The sequence below is a fragment of the Cavia porcellus genome, unplaced genomic scaffold, assembly GCF_034190915.1.
Source record: "Cavia porcellus strain 051 isolate PalLab524CR breed Dunkin Hartley unplaced genomic scaffold, mCavPor4.1 scaffold_20, whole genome shotgun sequence".
In the NCBI taxonomy this organism is placed as follows: Eukaryota; Metazoa; Chordata; class Mammalia; order Rodentia; family Caviidae; genus Cavia; species Cavia porcellus.
In genome coordinates, this window is record NW_026947503.1 from 45,887,555 (window position 1) to 45,908,216 (window position 20,662).

At 41.6% G+C, this 20,662-nt stretch overlaps 1 protein-coding gene across 19 annotated transcripts in view; it reads right to left on the reverse strand.

The window, feature by feature from the left end:
- Fhod3 (formin homology 2 domain containing 3) overlaps positions 1 to 20,662 on the reverse strand; it is a 444,662-nt gene that overhangs the window by 359,799 nt on the left and 64,201 nt on the right. For all 19 annotated transcript variants that reach the window (XM_063232040.1, XM_063232044.1, XM_063232043.1 and 16 more), the window contains exon 3: positions 18,833 to 18,897. In XM_063232040.1, coding sequence (XP_063088110.1) covers positions 18,833 to 18,897 — 65 coding nt within the window. The remainder of the gene's footprint in view (positions 1 to 18,832; positions 18,898 to 20,662) is intronic.

Below are 20,662 nucleotides of genomic sequence, written 5' to 3' on the forward strand. Positions count from 1 at the left end.
TCCATGCTGCCTTGCAGTGTCTCTAAAGGACAGGTGGGTAAAGAGGCAGCAGCTCATGGGGCTCAGGGTCTGGGAGGGCAGAGCCAGTCTCTCCTCTGTTCCCTCTTCAGGGAGGGACCTTTTGGCAGACATAGTTCAGCTCTGGCCACTACCTCTTATCAGCACCTCAGGGAAACTTGAGAAGGGCTTGGGGAAGAAAGGGAAGATGACTCCACAGTCTGATATTTCAGCTTGGCTCTCCTTATAATCCCAAACTCTGCTGTCCTTATTTTCCATTCATATATATATATATATATATATATATATATATATATATATGAATATACTGTGCACTTGCTAAGGATATCAATAACAGCTACATCATATATACTGACTATTGTTCACCAGGTGCTATTCTAAATACTTGCTGTGGATTGCTTCTTTGAACTGCCCCCCAGCCCTGTAACCTGCATGACTGTATCATTCTACGGTAAGCAAGTGAAAGCAGAGGTATAACCTGCTCAAAGTCACAGAGACTGCAAGTAATGGAGCCCAAGCATGAATCAGATGGTCTAGCTTCAAGAGAAGAGATCCTCTCTCTTGTAGAATGGAGTAGCACCAATAAGTAGACAATCAGAGCTCACATGCAGTGAGCCCACAATACCCAGGAGTTATGACAAGTGTTTTACATGCCTCATCTCAACTGAGTATGTGTCAGGAAATAAAAAAGAACACAGTTACATAGCTGTGGGGGCCCATGGCCTATCTGGAAAGCCACTAGCATAACAGAAGCTGGGAGGATAGGACATGTGACATCATCTCATCTATGCTTGCAAACCTATCTAGCGAGGTGTGACGATGACCAAAGATCCCTTTTCTAGAGTCATCTGACGAGTAGGGAGATTAAGTGACCTATCTGAAGTCCCCTCTGCCGAAATGTAGAACTAGGGCTCAACACACACATCTGGCTTCAAACCCTTGGTTTCCGCAACCTTACTAAGGCCTTGAGTTTGCCCTAGTTCCAGATCCCAGGAACTGTGCCATTATCCACAGCATCATCCTCCATGGGACTCTCCTTCCACTGTAAAGTTTTCAAAGAAGTGCCCTAACCTGGCTGAGGGCCTTTTGGACTCTAGGCACTCACAGTACCCTTGTAGATACAGAGACCCCGGAAGTTGTTCAGCAAAAGATTAACCCTTGGCAAAATGGGCCCAAATTCTTCCTTGAAAAGTGGGGACACTTTGCCCTCAGGTATTGGTGCTCCTACAGGGTCACCACAGGGTCTCTCTGACCCTCAGTACCCTACAGGTCTGCCCCCAGTGACTATGAACCTTTGCACAGTGTCGGCAGCACACTGTGAAACCCTGGCTTATGCTCATGGAGGACATGAAATGGAGGCTTGACTGGTGACCACAATCCAAGGTCTCAGGGCCTCTGGCCTCACTTCCTAATTTCTCATCACACAGGCAACCACCATTTTCCGTGAATATTCACAGGCAATTTCAGGAGTAGGACAAAGACAGCTAGGTAGTGTCACTTCCTGTCCCAGTAGATGCACTCTGCCTTCCCAAGTTGGTTTCATTGATGAGCTGTGCACTACCGATCCATGTGTTATTTTCCCACGAAAGTTGCAATCAGTTTTTCCATAAGTTCCTTCTATGTGGTTACTGTGGGTCCCACAGTTTAGTAGTTTAATAACTCCCTACTCCCACTTTCTCTTTGAAATGCTATAGGGAGCAGAGAAATACATCCGGTATAACAGAGCCAGTGTGGTAAGCATAGGTCCTCAGATAGGGAGCTCAAGCAGGGAGCTTTCTTAAATCAAGGTTGCTGCAATACCCTCATCTCAAAACCAACTGTTATTCATCTCAAGTCACAGAGATCAGAGTGTGATGGCTCCAATGGCTTTTGTTGTATTATTCCAAAAAAAATCAAGGTAGAAAGTGGCTTCCTAAAACATGATAACAGGCAGAGCACAGTGCAATGATAGAGCATAAACTCAGCCACCTCCCAAGCAGCAAGCACCCAACACCTGGCTCCACATCACAAACAGCATCACATTTAATTTTAGAATCCTTCCCTATCTTTGACCTTGAAATAGTCTGGCCTTAAACAGAGCAAAGCTCAAGGCACCTCTGATTTTCACTGTGTTTGGCACAGCCACACTCCTCCAAGCCACAACTGCTGCAAGGGGAAGGAGATAGGAGCAGGTGCTGATCGTGTCCACATGAACTTGTGGACGTGGTTCTTCTGTACAGGCTATGGAGCTGGCACCCAGACCTGCAGGATCAGGGCTGTGCTAGAACACCACATCCCCAACTCCCGCACCAGTCTGTGAAGAGTCTCTTTAAGGGGTATCTGGGGGTGGCAAATAACACTGGTCTTTCCCCCTCTGCACCCAGAAGTACAGGGAAAACAGGTGGACAGACAGTAGCTTACTCTGTCTGCCAACTAGTCAGTTTCCAGTTTCATTCTGGAAAAAACTACTGGCCCACCATGGAGCCAGGCTATTCACTCATGACTGAGTAAAGACCTTGAGCATCTCATAATGCACATTCACTGAAGAGGAAGGGGCTGAGCCTTGTCACCGGCTTACCCATCCCCCAAGTTCACTCTTTCTCAGGCAGGATTAATGAGAAGTGTGGGGAGGCCACAAGCATCCTCCACAGAAGACAAGAGGAATTCCCTGCTCTCTGCAAACAAGCAGAGCAGGACATAGGGGTCCCCCGAGATAAATTCCAAGGAGAAGAAAATCCATGTTCCATCATCTTAGGGGCTTACTAGAACTCATGTTTAAAAATCACCACTCCAGAAAAGGCCAATAGTGTAAAAATTTGTTCAGAAGCAAGGAAGTGGGAAGAATGTAGGGCTATCAGAGGCTTTGATTGTTAATCTTGATTGTTAACTAAGCTGAAGGGAGTCACACCTAGGGAATTAGTAAAGCACACTTCTGGGTGTATCTATGAGGGTGTTTCCAGAGTATTATTCTTTCCAAACACATGTGAACAGCAAACTGAGGGGAGAACTGCACTGAATGTGGGTAGCACCATCCAGTAGGCTGGGAACCCAGATGGAACAAAAGCAGATGGTGAAGCCTACAAGCATAGGCTCTCTCTACTTCCTGGAGGCCATATGTGAGCAGCTTCCCTCCACCATGCAATTCTCAGATGTTTTTGTCTCATTACAAACCTAAAAGCAATGGAAGCAGCTAACTATGAACTAAAAACTCTGAGTCATGAGCCAAAATAAACCCTCCCTTCTCTGAGTTGTTATTCTCAGGTATTTTGCTGGAGCATTGAAAAGCTAACTAAGAGAAGCCAAAAGCCCAGACTCAGCTGCGTGAATGGGGGAAAGAATCAATTGTAGGACTACAACTATTACCATTAAACCTAAAATCAAATTATGACATTATACACAGAAGAATCCTGTGCATTCTCCAGAAATTAACAGACATAGGACCGGTGAAAGAAGCCATGAGAATTATCCTTAAAAGTACCACAGTTGTGGAAAAGGGAGATGAAGGAGGTAATTTCTTCCATTCGTGAGGCCGGGGGAGTTCACCTTCCACAGGACAAAGAAGGAAAAAGAAATGCATTTGGAGGAATCAGTTATCTACACTACTCTAATTTCCAAGCCCTTCCAAAAGGCCTCAATTAGAGCCTGAAGAAAACAGTCTGCCCATTTTCTGTTTATAGTTAGAAACAGTGGACCTTGCAGACACACCTCCATCTGTTGTGTTCTGTTTCCTGCTTAGCTTGCACCTTAGGTCTTCTACTTCAGGGTGAAGTTACAAAGACAAGATCTGCTACAGAACTGGAAGGACAGGAATATGGGGTATATTTGGTACTATATGAGCGAATATGAAAGGTGATCAAAAAAGGATGGATGTTTACACTAAAACAAATTTTTTTATCACATCTTAAAGACACTCATGAAAAGAGACTTCCAAAACTGCTTCAGAAAGTGGCAAGAACAATGAGATAAGTATGTTCAAAGGGAGGGGGAATATTTTGAGGGGAATTTATGGCAATTTATCTTTTATTAAAATAAATTTGTTTTAGTTTAAATATTCACCATTATTTCAAACACAACTCATATCCTTGGAGAAAGACACACCCAAAAGGAAAAATGAGTAAAGAAAAAACCCTACATAAGTCTACTTTTAAAAAGAGACAAAAACTTATTTTGAATTTATATTCTCCAATTGTTAAATAAACTATATTCCCCAAGTTCAACTGGGAAAACAGACTTGGAAAGTACCATAATTAATTTCTTCCTGTCAAGTCCCCTTTCCCCTTCACCCCTGCCCTGAGGTCTCCCTGAAATGCAGTGGACATATCTCCCGACACTTCCGGAGAAGGGGCCAATGGTCAGCTACAGGCATTGAGGATACAGGCGTGTTGGCTCTAATCTTGCCAGCATGGGGTGAGGGAGAGAGTGTCTATGGCAGGAAGTTCAGGTGTCAGCACATACATCAGGGACGGACTGAACCAGAGTAAGTTGGGAACTTCCAACATGCAGCTTCTCCCTGGAATCACGGCACCTCCCTGCCCTGCATTCACTTCTATGCCTGTTTCTTTCCTTTATAACACTTCACAGAGTGGCTGCGCCTGATGGATGTTTAATAAATGTTGATGAGTTATTTTGTTGGGTGGAAACCTGGAAAGATGTTATATTACAATAATACAAATGATGCTTTTAAGTCCAAGCTATCTTGTTAATAACAGCAACCAAGCTCACCCTAATGATAAATCCCACAGAGCTAGTGGGGGTCCGCTCATAGCCAAGGACCCTGGGAAGCATGAGTGTCTTCATTTTTAGAAACAGCTGCCACATCCCAAGTTCACCTTTTAGATGCTGGTTCTAGAGTCAGGATCATGCTGTTCCTCCCTTGACTAGCATCTCCTCTCCAGTAAAATATTTCTTCAGGGGGCCCCACATCCTCCACAGCAGGCTGGGTCCCCAAGACCTGAGTGGACTTCATCCAAGATGGGATCCATTTGTTATGTTGTATTTTGGTTTGGGGTTCCTACATCGTTTATTATAAGAAAAAAAATAAAGACACACAAAAGGGGAGTTATTTACAAATTGATATATTTTGAACAGCTAGCACTCTTAGACTCTTGACACTACCTCATTTGGAGGCGACATCAGCAGTTCTTCCCACAGGGTCCAGATCAGTGGTCTCTTGCCTGGCCCATTAATGACATGCTACACTCCAAATCCCAAGTTACCCAATGCATTCTGTGCCAGATGCTGTAGCCAGAGCCTCTACAAGTGCTGACAAAGGCCAGACCTCAAATCAGATGTCAGAAAAGATATCAAAGCTCGGAGAAGAGCCGAGGAAGAAGGCTGATCCTCAACCCCCAAGGCCAAGCTACACTACAAAGATCCCTATCCCACCAGTCTGATGCCCATATGCCCCCTCAGTACACCCTCTGGGAGCCTGGCATGGGCTTCTCTGGGCATGCTGAGGCTATCTCATCCCACACACTTACCTTGATCCCCTCTCTCCAAGATTCCATTATCTTCCATTAAAAAGAGCACACATGGGTGACATACTCAGCCAGGAATTCTCCCTGGGACAGCTCTGTGGAGCCTCTTTTCCAAGTCCCTAATGGGCTAAATGTTTTTATGGATTTCTGATGAAGTACAAAGTGCTCCCTGGCACTCTCCATTGCTTGCTGGTGACCTGAACTAACATGGGTCAGGACGTGCTATCCTGAGCTACCAGCGTCACCCTCCCCAACTCCAGTATCCACAACCAATGCCCAGTAACCATGCAGGGAAGGCAGAGGAGGACTACACGTGACTTTATTGTACAGTTTCTCATGTATCATGCACCAAAAAAGTCAAAACAAACCCTCCAGATATTGTCAGTGATTAAATTCACAATATGTAGTGAAAGTTTACCATCACTAACATATTTATTGTAGAAAAAACGCAATTGTATGTTTAGATCTACTTGAATTGTCTAAGTGTCTTATAAATGTCAACTAATACAAACATTTGGGGTACTTTTACTTAGTGCTTAGGGTATAATTTTTTCAATCTTTACAATTATTGGATGGAATTAGCATTTGATATTGTTATGATGTTTTTATTCCTTTTTATTTATTCTACTGTCTTGACTAATGCCTGAGCATGTGCTTAAGAACTCAAGCTTATTCCTACCTTTCCATTCCAATCCCTCCTGTGCATTGTTGGGGAAAACACAACCCAAGAGCATACAGAAAGGGGGCTGGGGATTTAGCTCAGCAGCAAAAGCGCCTGCCTTGCAAGCAGGTGGGCATGAGTTCAATCCCCAGTACCGATTTAAAAAAAAAGAGCATATAGAAAGCTGGCTGGGAAGCACCTTCACTGTCACCAAACAAACTTATTTCAGTGAAGTCGAAGTTTTCAGGAAACACATTGACTATTAGGTGCTTGCCCAAACTGGAACATTATAAAAAGCATCAACAGGATAATTTGAAAGGAAGAGATCTACAAACACTGACCCCAGTGCCAGAAGTCGAACAGAAGTCCCGGGATCAGAATTGCCCTTGGGCTTTAGTTTGATCAATCTATTTTGTAAGAATATAAAAATTGAATGCAAGTTTACTGAGCTACTGTTTTGAACCTATTTGACCCTCAAAAAAAAATTAGACACAAATACCTCCTCTAAACACATTAATCAGGCACTAAATTTCGTATTTAAGAGTTCCATGATTTCTTGCCCCAATTTAATATTTAATACAATTCTGGGGTTCTGTTTTGGGATACATCAATCTGGGTTGAAAGCTGTTTTCCTTTAGAACTTGGAATATTTCATTGCAAGCTCTCCTTGACTTCAGAGGTTGTGCTGAGAAGTCAGCTGTGATTCGGATGGGCTTTCCTTTATATGTGATTTGTTTCTTTTCCCTAACAGCTTTTAAGGTTCTATTCTTATGTTGAATTTCTGGAATCTTGACTATGATATGCCTGGCTATAGAATTTTTTATCATGGCTAATTAGAGTTCTATAAGCCTTGCTTATGTCTATATGTCAAATTTTTTTGCTCTACCAAGTTTTGTAGTATCTCCTGCTTTTTCAATTGACTCCAGTCAATCTTAAATTATTCATCTTTGTCTCATCTAGCAGCTGCTAAACTTATTTCTCATGGTCTCTTGTTATTTTTGCAAAATCTTTCTTTTCCTTATCACTAACTGCAAGGATGTCTTCAATATCTGAGATCTTGTCTTCACATTGGCCTAATCTGCTTCAAATGCTTTCAATGGAATTTTTATTCTCCTGGATATCTTCTTCAATCTGCTTTATGGATTCCATTTCTTTTGTATGCTGATCTTCCATAATTTTCTTAAGAGCATCTACTTTTTCTGTCTGAATCTCTCTAGTATCACTAAACATGGTGTTTATCTGACAGATTATTTCTGATGCCCACATTTCATTTTTTTCCAGAGCCTCATTCAATTGCTTTGTTGTTACCTTTTCAGAAAGGCCTGGTGAGGGGCTGACTGTCCCACCTCACTGCCCCTGGATTTGTCTTTGGTGAATTTGATGTCTGTGGTTGCATTTTGGTTTAGTGTCTTCTCATTTTTCCTTTTTTCATTTTTAGTTTAATCCCTGGGATGATGCTTATAGATTGTCTTTGGTGAACTTGATGTCTGTGGCTGCATTTTGTGTAAGTGTCTTATCATTTTTCTTTTCTTTTTTTTTTTTTAGTTTGATTCCTGGGGTGATACTTATAAATTGCCTATAGTGGGTTGCTTTATTGCTAGTATTTAGAATCCCTAGGTTATAACTACTTCCCCAAAGTATCTTCCAAGTATAGCTGGTTTTTGGGTTTGAGACTGTTGGAAGATCTTACCTCCTCAGTTTGTTGGAGATGAGAAGTTTTTGCTTGTTTGGTCCAGTCCCTGGTTCGTTGGCACTGTGCCATAGTATTTTCTGTGACCCTTAGTCAATCTCAGTCATGGAATACCAAGACCAACAGCTGTTTAAAACAATTATGTCAATTTTGGCTACAGTGGTACCAATAGCATCAAACACAACCTAGAAAATGACAAACTGAGCTAACCCTTCATTTGCTTCTTTTAACCATATGAACTAGATTTGTGGTTATATAACAAAGTCTAAAATGGACCAGAAAATTATATGCAGTATGCAAGTCAATTTTTCTTTGACGGGGTTAAAATTTAAAGTAGATTAAGGAGAAAATAGAAATGGTAGAAGAGGAAGAGGTTAAAAAGTCAAAGACAAAAAGAGATCATGCCAACTTTGGGAAACTGGTGCAGGAGACTGAAAGAAAAGAGAGAAGAGATAAATAGAAGAACAACCACCAAGGGGCTAGGAACTATCTTCATTCTTATACAAAAAACAAACAATGAAGGAAATCAAACAATAAAGGAAAAAGGAGAAAGAAAAGGAAAAAAGTCCACTTCCAGGGTTCTCTTCTGATTTTACTAGTGGACAAATTGTAGAATCACAATCCCTCTAGCCAGACGTGGTGGCTCACACCTGTCATACCAGCACTTGGGAGGCCAAAGCAGGAGGATTATTGCAAGTTCAAGACCAGCCTAGGCTATGAAGTGAGCTCAAGGCCAGCCTGAACTGCATAGAGAGACCCTGTCTCAAAAAGACAAAAAAAAAGAAGAAGAAGAAAGAATGAATGAATGAATCAGAGCCCAAGTCGCACAGATCTCTCCCAGCAATCCAGCAGTAGCTTTTTGATGGGGTAGTGGATAATCTCAGCAGGCCTGCCCCAAGACCAGATTCAATAGGGTCATTGCCATCTGAGCAATTTCCACAGTTCTGAGTCCAACTGGGATCTGCTAGATGGAACAGGCAGCAGTTCTGTGTTCTGAGCTCAGCTGGCCCATTTCCAAAATGCCTCTGGCTAATCACTCTCTCTTGCAGGAGAACTAAGTCTTCTGCACTCACCACCAGCCAATGCAGTCCTTCATGTCTGCTGATTCTCTCCACTACCAAGCCTCTCTGCAGAGGCCTCTGGGGTGATGGCAATTACTGTCACCCTGGGTCCACAGGTTTGATTGACTCCTCTCATGCGGTGAGTTCCATCTCAAGGAGAAGGCACCACCAGCTACCCTTCTTTATTGGAGTTTCTCTCTTCACTGTCTCTATGGGCTTCCATCCACACTTCAGATTCTTCCTGGATCCAGTGAATCCACTTCCTTTCTTCTTGTCTCCCTCATGATGCTATATTCCAGTGTCTGGATAGTGACTCGAGAGGCTGTTTTTCTGCTGCTTACTGCTCCGCCATCTTGGTCTCCTCTCCATGAGATTCTGCCATTTTAGCTGTATTTATTATTAGCATGATTTTCTCTTGACACTGCCACTCATCCAGAAGGCCTTAGGAAGGGTGTGTGCACAGAACGTGAGAGAATAAACCTCAACTTATTTATGTCTGGGATTCTGTTTTGGATAAAAAAAGGTAAGATCTTTCCAGACTAGAGGCAAGACAGGCATTTTGCACAAGTTGGTGCTGCCTTTAGGGATAGATCAGATCCTCTAAAAATGTCTCCCTGTGAGAACTACTTGAGAACTATATCCCAACTTTTCTCTAATAAGTGGTAAGGCAACAAAACACAAAACTTCTGTGATGAAGATCATGATGCCAATCTGTCACAATTTTTCCAGAGCTTGACAGATGCAGGGAAGCATGCCTGGACCCATAACATCCTGAAGGCTCCCATGTCCACCAGAAATGAGGCACTGGATCTCTTTGACCATACTGTTATAAACAGATGGGGTGAATAACTTTTTCATAGACACACAGGGGCAGGCCTAGGATTAAAACTCTAGTTTCTCTAATTTTGGAGCACACACTACCTTCTTCTGCCTGTACTTTAGGCTCACAAATCAAATCCAATATAAGTACTTTATTGAATCTGGCACCAATAAAATATTTACTTAATTCTTACAATTCTGGAAGGATATATTATCATCTCCTTTTGTTAGGTGAGGTCACTCATCTAAGGTCACAGTTTTTCAGTGTTATCTCAACAGCCCAGAGCTGCAATGGTCAAAGCCCCAGGCAGATGCTGAGAAAACGGTCAGTTCCCAGGATAGGAGGCAAAGAACACAGAAGTTGCATACATCATCCAGCAGTCCAGGTCCTCAGCCAAGTGACTGGTCCACCGAATACCTCAGTTTCCTTGGCTTCAAAATAGGAACAGTAATTCCCAGAGGTTATTGTTTAGATGAAGTGAAATGCTAATTGCTGAGTTCTCTGCTCAGTGCCAGGTAGGAAATATTAAATGTTTAGCAGAAATTTCTTTCTTCTCTCATAATAGACAAATTTTAAAAAGCAAATGCCTTTTAACATAAAACCAGGCTTTTCCATTTAGCAGTTAGACGTGGATTTGAATCTCATCTTTGCTGGTTAGTTGTGTCCCTGGGTTAATTATCAAACCTCTGTGAATCTTTTGTCTTCTATAAAGTAAGGATAATACTTGTTTCGGGGAATAAATGAAATAACCTGTCTAACTCCTTGCAGGGAGAATATGACGACTCATAATGATGTCAACTCTATTTTTAAATAAGTCCTCATATCTAAATCCCTACACCCCTTACATCTACCCATTTACTCATTCTCAGGTGGTACCCTAGGCATGGTGGAGAACCTATAGCATGTGTGCTGCAGTGGGCACACACAAAGCCTCTTGGCTGGCATGTAAGCCAAGTCCCAGCAACACTCCAGTAGCTGAGAATTCAGGGTTAACTGAGTGCTGGCACTTTTCAATAAATAGGTGGGTTTTGGGTTACAGTTGGGCACTATATCTCTAAAAAGTTTGCCATCACTGTCATAGGCCATACAACTTGCCCACTCAGGAGGAATCTTATCAAAGAATAGAAAGGTTCCCAAAGCTATCCCATTCCAGCATGGAAACAGGCACCTTCCTGGGTAACCCAAAGGCACTAAACCAGCACTCTCAAACCACACAGCCACTGCAATATCCACAGACCGTCCTACTGGAGCACTTTCCTGCTTCTTCATTGGCTTCGCAACAAAATACTTGGGAACAATAGCATTCTAATCCATTCAAACAGAAAGGTCACAAAATCTGTTCCACCAAACAGTCTTGTCTTAGGATATTACTTCAAAACACCTATGTGCCCTCCAACCTCAAGAGCAAGCTCACAGTCCCTCTAAGCCCTGACCCACCCTAATAACTCATGAGCACTCACACGGTTCTGCCTGGCATGTGCTCCAGCCACCACATAGTGTAACTCCAGATTCACACACACCCCACAGGACCAAGAGCCCTCTTTGAAATGACATTCCACTGGCTCTCAAAGATTCTTAACTTTCCATCTACTTTATCTTTAATTATTTTTTAATATATCAAAGCAGTACATTTCTGAAATAAATGAATTAGACTTAGCTGTTCCATAATACTTTTACTACTTTTCTCAAGCAACAAATAATTTGGAGTCTCCTTCTATGAGCCAAATGTGATTCATAAACACAAAACAGTTTACCTTCAAGTACTCAAGAGTGAGTTGCTACTTGGCACAAAACCTGCATGATACAGATCTTCTTAGGTGAAGACCAAGGCTCCAAACCAGGAGTACAAAGGACTCTTGGCCTCCAGCCAGACCCTCCTAGCTCCTATGGGACAGTTCCTAAAGCCAGAGGCCATAGTATGCAGTCGTACTCAGTTAAGAGCCTCCATTTCCTGGGACTTGCCAACATAAGGCCTGAACTGAAAGGGGCAAGCCCCACCAGTCAGGGTGGAAGGATGGAAGCCCAGATGGGACATGATCCATCTATAAGCCACAACCACAATCTGGCTTGGAAGAAGACATTTTCAACACAGTTCTCTCTCGAGGCACCTTTGTCAGCTGATTGACCTTCCTTCAGACAACCTGGGAACCACACTGGAGGTCAGAGAAGCTGCTTTTTAAAGCCTGATAAAACTTTACTCACAGAAAACATTGTAATAGATATTTATTAAAATGTTTTGGCAGCACTTCTCATGCTTTTCAAACCAAAAAGGCAATATCAGGCCCTGGCATTCTATGTCTAGAGAAGGGCTGAAGATGGTTCAAATGGCCTCACAGGAGCGGCAGGCCAGGGAATGGAACCCCTGTGAGGGACTCCAGAGACTCTCAGTCCCATGACACCCAGCCAGGAGACCTTGAGAAAATGCTACCCAGCATTTATGGGCCACTTTCCCAGCCCTTGTGACACTCAGAAGGGTAGTGATGTGTGGAAGGTTCAAACTGCAAATGGGAGTCAGTGATCAGGGTTCTTGCGACTTTCTAAAAAATGACACAAGTCTTTTTTTTACCAAGATTTATTTTCAGATTATCGGTAGAGTTCCTCTCAACCTAATGGATTTTGTAGCATTTTACAACTTTTGAAATACTTATAGATCAGTCAACCAAATTATTATGTTATTAAATCAACCAATGAATCTAGAATCAAGTTTTCTAAAGGTAACAAATGACAGAATGTAGGCTGTGTCTTGAGCTATTATCCCTTGTCACTATTGCTGGCCCCCACACTCCCAACCCAGTACAGAGATTACAAAGAAATCATGTCACTTCCAGGAACAATTAACAGAACTTTGACAAAACCCTTCACATGTTTTCCTATGTCACTATCACTGTGGTCTGCAATCCTGAGATGGCAGTACTTATAAAAAATCCTTTAATGCCATTTTCTCCCTTTAAAATAAATCTTAAACTGCTTGCATATTCTGTTGTTTCCCCCAACTTAAAATACTTCCCATTTGGTATTTCTTTTTTTATTTTAAAGAAAAAAAAAAACACAGAAAAATCAAGAAGCAAACAAAGAAAATAACAGCAAAAGCAAAATGCAACAATAGCAACAACAACAAAAAGCAGTAACAGGATTTTAAACCAAGATGATAGAAATTTACAGTGGTTGTTATATTGCATATTGTTATCTTCAAAACAGTAGCTCAGGTCTCATTTGACATTTCTAAAACTACAGAAATGGGTAAAGCGCCCAAAGATGCCTCAGGAATCCATTTCCTGAGTCTTTCTATAAGACTTGAACATTATCCTAGAAAGCCTCAGGTTAGCAAGACATCTGTAAGGATCCATCCTCCTTTAGAACTCTAAATAGAAACAAAGAGAGTGTTTTGTTTCCCGAAACAGGCTGTGATTGTTCAATACCCAAAGTGAAGTTTTTATGAGGACAACCATAGGCACAGACAGTTGGTCACTAGCACTTGCTTTACACTGCACAGTCAGGCTTGCAAGGGTAAAGCACTTGCACAATTCAGTGGTACAGTAGTCACCTGAAAGCACAGTGTGTCCCTCGCCAGTGGTTAGAGCAGAAGATTTTTCTTGATAGCAACCCTGCAGTCTAACTGCCACCATGTAAGCTGCCAGCACACAGGCTACGGATATCTTTACCAGTGTGATTACATTCTGCATCGTCAATTATTTTTTGCTAGAATTGTGTGTTCCTTTTTAAGTGGGAAGGGGATAAATTATTAGGCAGCAAAGCATGCACACTAATAATTGTTCAAAGGTAATGCTCAGATGCTATCATACAACATCTTAGATCTTTAGAGATGAAAGGTAACCAAGCCTGAGAAACAGTAAGCAATTTAAATAAGCCAAATTGGTGGGGGTAAGGGGACCACTAAGGGCGCAAACATGAAATCAAACTGCCATAAAGGACCTTCAATTCACACGTGTCTGCATCTATATTTCTTTTCTGGGTCTCCTTAATTTCCATAGCTGATCTGAGTTTCTGACCATACCCAGATGGTTCTCATGCTGCTTCTCTCACAGGTTGGTATCTCACTCTCTTTACTCATCCCTTGTATTTATCTTTATCTGCATGTGTGTGTAGTCTGGAGATAGGCTTTAAATTCATTGTCTTATTGCTCTTTCCTCTTGTGAGAACTCATTCCAAACCTAGGTGTCCATACAATTATAGGATTGGTGGAAAGATGTGTGTCAGAACTGAACTGTCAACAGCATTTGAAAACTAGACTCTAATGTGGGGAAACAAACCTGGTATATGCTTTACATGCCTCACATATTCTTTTCCCACCCACATTTTTTGTGCGGTAGCGGCTAGGGGGGCAAATCTACCAATCACAGTCTAATGATAAGACACATGGAGGATGGCAGACTGACCCAGCTTAGAAATCTCCCCCCACAGAAACCCAAGGGCCTTCTAGTCACATGGATATTCTATGGGACCTGTGACAGATTAACAAGAAACAGATAATGGAAGATACTTATGTGAATAATCCACACATAAGACACAGGGCCATAGGCTGAACTGGGTGAACAGACTTGATGGAGTACAAAAGGGACAAAGTTGTTTTCTTTTTTGTTTTTCTTAAAGTACCAATTACGGGAAGTCTCCTGCAGAGTGGACTCAGGATTTCAAACCCAAAGTGGCCTTGTGCTGAGGCTATGGTCACGTGAGGACCTCTGCAGGAGGATGGACATCTTAGACCTCTGCTGCTACCTCATATCATGCACATATATGCACCACCTCTATCACCAGCAACAAAAACGAACTCAGAATCCTTTTTCACTGAGACTACATACAGACTCAACCTGATGAATATCTTGCCCCAGACAGCCACCTCCCCTGAACCTGCTGGTACATGAAATGTCGCACCCCACCTCAGTCACTCTCACATTAGCAGGCTCTTATTGAAGGGCTGCTCCATCTGCAATTAACTTTCTTAACTTAACAGTACTAAAATACAAAGCACAGAGCTGCATAACAGTTTGCAAGAAGAAAATGATTTGCAAATTATGTATCAATGCCACTTCCTGTCAACGTTTCCATTGTCTTCTGCATGATGGATGAAGCATCCTTCTTTCATTCCTTTATTTCCTTTTAAAGTGGTCTTTTTCCCTGTGACTTGATTCTGAACAACAAGACTAATCTCATGCAGAGATCAGTTACTTCAGCCACCTCCCCAGCTTTCCCCTGCCTCATATCTGTCTTCATAGGCAGAACTCACCATCACATAGGCTTTGAGAAGATCCCTCTAAGAACCTTGTTCCAAGCTATTCTTTCCTAGTTGCAAGCCTAAATGGCACTTTGGAATCTTCAGTCAATTTTTACCCTTTTCTGTAATGCCTTCTTTTAATACAGTCCTGAGTCCTTATAAGCACAGGCTCACGGGATCCCAGAGAATTACTCGACAGGATTTATTCTCTTAATGCAACACAGCATCAACTTCAGCAAATGGAAGCATAGAGATTTGAAGGCAAATAAAAATGTCTTCGAAGTCACCTACATTCACAGATTAGCTTTAGGATCCTACAACTTTGACCGTTTTTTTTTTTTTAAAAAAACATACCCTAGCTTCAATTCTTTACCCAACAAATTCTTTGGCCTCATTTTTTTTCATGATGAGATTTAGTCATCAAAGCCAGCTGGCCCTCTGAATATTTTTTTTGGTGTCAAATAGGACCACTGGCAGGGATTAAAGCACTTATGTTTTTCTACTAACCTCATAAAATACAGATTTCTTGTGCCTATCAGAAATTTTTATTCATATCTGTCAGTTCATGCCCACAGTAGGATCATCAATAATTTTATTTCTTTAAAGGACTATTAGATGAACAAAGCAAACCATACATTGTTTGCTACAATATGGTATAGCAAGTGTTCGTATTAAAAATGTACAGAGAAAAAATTACAATAGAGAGGAACATAAAGGTACCAAAGCCTAGGGTTTCTCTCAGTACCAAAATCTCATTCCAACCTCCTGCCAAATGCATCAGAACCGCTGCATTATCAAAAAGACCTGTCTCAGCTGCTGGCTGTGACCATCAAAGCAGAGCCCCCGTGGGCTTCATTTTCATGAGGTTTGCTGGGCTGCTAAGCATGAAGGCTCCACTCCACTCTCATCCCAATGGGTGCAGGGTTCCAAAGTTAACACTGGAGAAATCCAAAGGCATGTCACCTCCAATTCATCAACGTGCAGTCCTAGATCCTAAACATTCTTATACTTAATAAAGACAGGAATGAAACGGAAGAGAGAATATGGTGAGGGAAACATTGTGGAGAATTGACTTGATAGTGTTTTAGGCAAACCCTGATCCTGGATCTTTCCAGGCCAACAGTGGGTGGAAAGACAAGTCTTTGGGGCTGTTGCATATAATGCTAGGCCCATGGCAACAGCTGCTTTGTCCAGAGTCGACAATAATTTACCTCTCCCACAGGGGAAATAATCTTAAAAAGAAACAAGGGCTCAACTAACATAAAAACTGCATTTCCCTCTTGTCATGTTTTCCTTTGTCATTTCAACTGGAGATCATTCAAGGTTTTTTTTTTAAGGCTAAAGAAATGACATGTAATATTGCTGCTTGGAAAGAGAAAGACTATGTCACAATGGGAGCAGGCACTTCACACACATGCTGCATACATTCCATTTTCTATACATAACCAAAGGATAATATTTAAGTGCTATTACAATAAATCTATTCCAGATCTTGCCAATGGTAGAAAATGGAGTGAGAAAGAAGAGGGCTGGTTTTTAATACAAAGAAAAAACTGCCTTCTTGTGTGTTAATTTACATAGTCAATCCCTCTCATATGACATACTCAGGCCTGAAGACATAGATAGTAAAAAGCTGATTAAAGCAGAAAATCCTCTTAAAACCAATACATACACATCTTAACACTTTAACTGACAGCAATGGTGACCAAATATCATTATGTACCTAAGATGAGGCACAAAGAGTTCTCTAAGTAAGCATTACTAACCAGAACTCCTGTGGACCTTCTTTTATGAAAATAATATTGTCTATGGTTTTTTAAAGTTAAGCAAAAATGAAGACACTTGCTAAAAGCAGAATCTTACATTTTTATGATATTCCTCTACCTTTTATAGTTATCATAACCTACTTACATGGCCATAAATGCCTTTCTAATGACTAATTTTGAGTCTTTTCCAAAATGGTCTATGAATTTTCAAAGAACGAGCAACTTCTGATACACATATTTCATGAGTTTATAAAACCTACAGGTACCATTTCATTACACTTCATAATTCCCATAAGCCAATACAATTGACATAAAGAGATTTTGGAGCAAACACAGAAGAGGTTGGAGAGCAAACACAATGGCTAAGTCAGCAACCACTTTAATGCCTGAAGTAAGAAGGCAGGAGGAGTAGAGTGCGAGCTCAGGCATCTGTAGCAATCAGCATGCCAAGGAACAAGCACACATTCTATCTCTATTATAGCAGGGTACTGAATTCAGAAGTCAATGCAAACAGTCAATAATATGAAAAACTCTGACATATTTAAGTACATACTACAGTAGTTTTTTCTTTGGTTGTTTTGTTTTGGTGGTCCTGGGAAGCAAACTCAGGACCTCACACTTACCAGGCAGGCACTATGCTGCTGAGCTGGATCCCCAGCCTAGAGCTCTCTTAAAAACAGTTATTTCATTCAGATTTTGATCTGGTCCATTTTAGTTAAGTCTGTTTTCCACTGCCTTCTTATTCCTAACTCTTACATCCTAAATCTCTAATGCCTATCAGCTGCATTTCAATATGAACTTCAACAATGTTTAGGACTTGTTATGTGCCTGGATTTGTTCTAGATTTAGGATGAGGGTAGAGGAAAGTTTATGCAAAGTGATAGTCACAGGCTTTCTCTTGAGGGAGACAACATTGATATACATGAAATACCTGGAAATATGAAACTGGTCAGAAAACAGAAACTGACTAAAATACAATTCCGTGCCCACAGAGGGGTTACAGTCACTCAGTGCCACTGGCAGTTGTGAGGTAGAATGGTTAATGTTTGCTGTAGGTCCTACAGACCTTATTGTGTTCCAGAAATGTTATATACTCTCCCAAAGCCCTGACACACCAGTCTCCTGAGGATTACAAGTCAACTATGGAATCACTCTTTCACCAAACAGTGACAAAAGGCTGTCACTCAAGGCACTTAGCACCTCAGAATTCATACCAAATACAGTAAAATGACACCAATTTCTCTCCATGGCCAGCCGCTCCCCCCTCCACCCCTGGCTTCCAACAAAGGAGGAGGACGGAGCAAAACTATTCCTTTCCACTCCACCCATAAAACCACACTACAGATGCAGACTAGGTTTAGCAGGATGATTTATATTCTTTTAATAAGCCTGAATGACGACCACAGAAAATATTAAATGAAAACAAAATTACATAGATGTGAAATAATTCTATGCATAAAGTGAATTTTAATTCCTTTTTTTCCCTTTTTGTATTATATTCTTGCTTCAACTTGGCCCAATGCCAGGAGGACACCAGGCCCACAGTGTAGAGACCACACACATGAGGTTGTCTATGAGTCATCAGTGTGCTGCCACTGAACTGATGTCTACAGGTGGAGAAACCAGTAGCTATAGGAATGGCCTCAATCGTTTCCCTAAGGCACAGCAGGCAGCCTATTGAACAAATGCATCTGCTCCCTTAACACGGGTTTACTCACTCTCCATATGTGCTTTTCACAGACCCAACAGATTCCCTTTCAATCACCTAAGCACACTTGGAACCTCTGACACCACTTCCCCCAAAGCAGGCTCCACAGGAGGCACATGAAGGTTTACTTGAACAGGCCAGAGGCTCCCATGGGTGGTACCCCAAGAAGAACCATGTCTCTCTACCACTTCCAGAAAAAACCTTATCAGCTATCTGCCTTACCTCATGCTCCAGTCATTACCCAAAGAACAAAGGAAAGCAAAAAACTGGTCTTCAAAAATTACTGCTAGAATTGGCTTCACTCAGTCACTAAGGGCCTGGTCCAAGGAAGGAGCATGATCGCTGTAGTGATGGCATTCTCTTCACGTTTGATCACTGAGAGTGAACAGCAACCAAGCCCTAATGCAGATGTCACTCACCAATGCAGGCATGGACCCTCACGGACAGCTGTGTCCTCAGGATAATGCTGTGCTTCTTGCCCCTCCTGAAGGAAAAAGGAGAAAAATGACCAAGAGTCAGAGGAGTCAGCAAGGATACCCTCAATACTGTCAATAAACATGACATTTCTGACACCACCACCTAAAAGAGGCTCCCCATAAGCAGGCAGCTAAACAGCAAGAATATATCCTGAAATAATATCACTTCACTGAGGTTCAAGAAAACAAAATAAGAAAAGTTTGGCTTTGTTATATTGGCACAGAAGTTTTATTGTCAAAGCTCATCCACTAGTTCCATCCACAGAGTTTGCTGGTCGTCACGACGGACCATGTTGGAAAAAATGTTAAATGTGGGCCTGTGATGTAAAATGCCTGGAACGTAACAACACAATCTGTCTGACCATTCCCAGGTCTATTTTTATTATTTTTATATAGGAAATGGGAACATATCTTAGAGCAACTGGAAAGAGCTGCTCTGCTATGCATCAATTCAAAGCTGTACAGGAGTCAATCAAAGAATGTTTACAACCATTTTATTATGAGCTATGCCAGTTTATACCACCTTGCTTCCTTCTCACTTCATTTCTCAGGAGAAAATAAAAGAAGGAACCTTCCCAGTTTCACTCCTGCTGGGGTCCAGTTTCATGCAGAAGACCAAAGCACAGAGTTGGTAGGAGAGAGGAAGCATGAGCCCCAGCTATGTGCAGATAACAAGGGCTTTGAGGCTTAGATACACAGCCAGTAAACAAAGGTAAAACAGCCAGGTACCAGCATGGCAGCCGGCAACATGGTGGGTCTCTCTGTGGCTGGACTCCCTTTCCCATCCTCCTCTGCCTGCCAGGGATTAACACGTAGCAGAACCTGGAAGTGCCTTCCTGCTTTCTGGTCCTGTGGTTGTGTTAGAAGGAAGTAGATACAGAGCTCACCAAGGCTCACTGCTAATACTGCAGTTATGAATTTGCAATAATAACTATATCAATTATATTTTATGCTTAAGATTAGAGAATTTTGTGTGATTTAAACAGTTTTTTTTTTAATTCTTTTAAAGGGAAAGGGGAAACCAGTTGCAAAGTCCTAGAAAAGTAAGCAACAACCTTCAAATCAGCAGGTGCTTGCTATAGGTGGAGAATCTACACTCAGATTCCTTTCAACTTGCAATGAGACTTCCATTTTTCTTTGTTTGTTTCACATGCATGTGCCACACATTAGTTCCAACAAACTTAAAACAAATACACAATACCCGACCTATCTGCAAAAGACAGTTTTGAGACTGTTATAAACAAAGATTTCTGCAAAATTTCCTCACAAAAAAATCTTCCCTAAAAACACTAATGACATTCTTTCAACTCTTATAATCATACTATGAAAAAATTATAGTTAAGCATGTTGAATTTAATTGTTTAACTCCTTTTCATTTGACTTGCCAAGAAAGATTTTGGGGAGTATAGGCAGCAGACAACAGGGGTATGACCTTACCTAGAGATAGGTGGGGACCTCATTGGGATTAGAGAAGCTATATTCCCACTGTGGGCCCACTCCACTATTAGGAAATCTGTTCTCCAACCTTGAGAGACATCTGTAATTCACATCATCAGCAGTTATGGGTCAGCAGTAAACATCATATGAACAGCAGATAAAGTATGTGTTATGGATGCCCTGGGAGGAAAGCGTGAGATGGCACAAGAGAAAGTACTTCTAAATGCCGTAAGTTCTACAGAATTTCATAGAATGTCCAGCGCCACTACTTAAATCTTCAGACAATTACACAGTTGCATCCTAAGTGATGCTTGCTTTCCCACAAAACTCTCTACT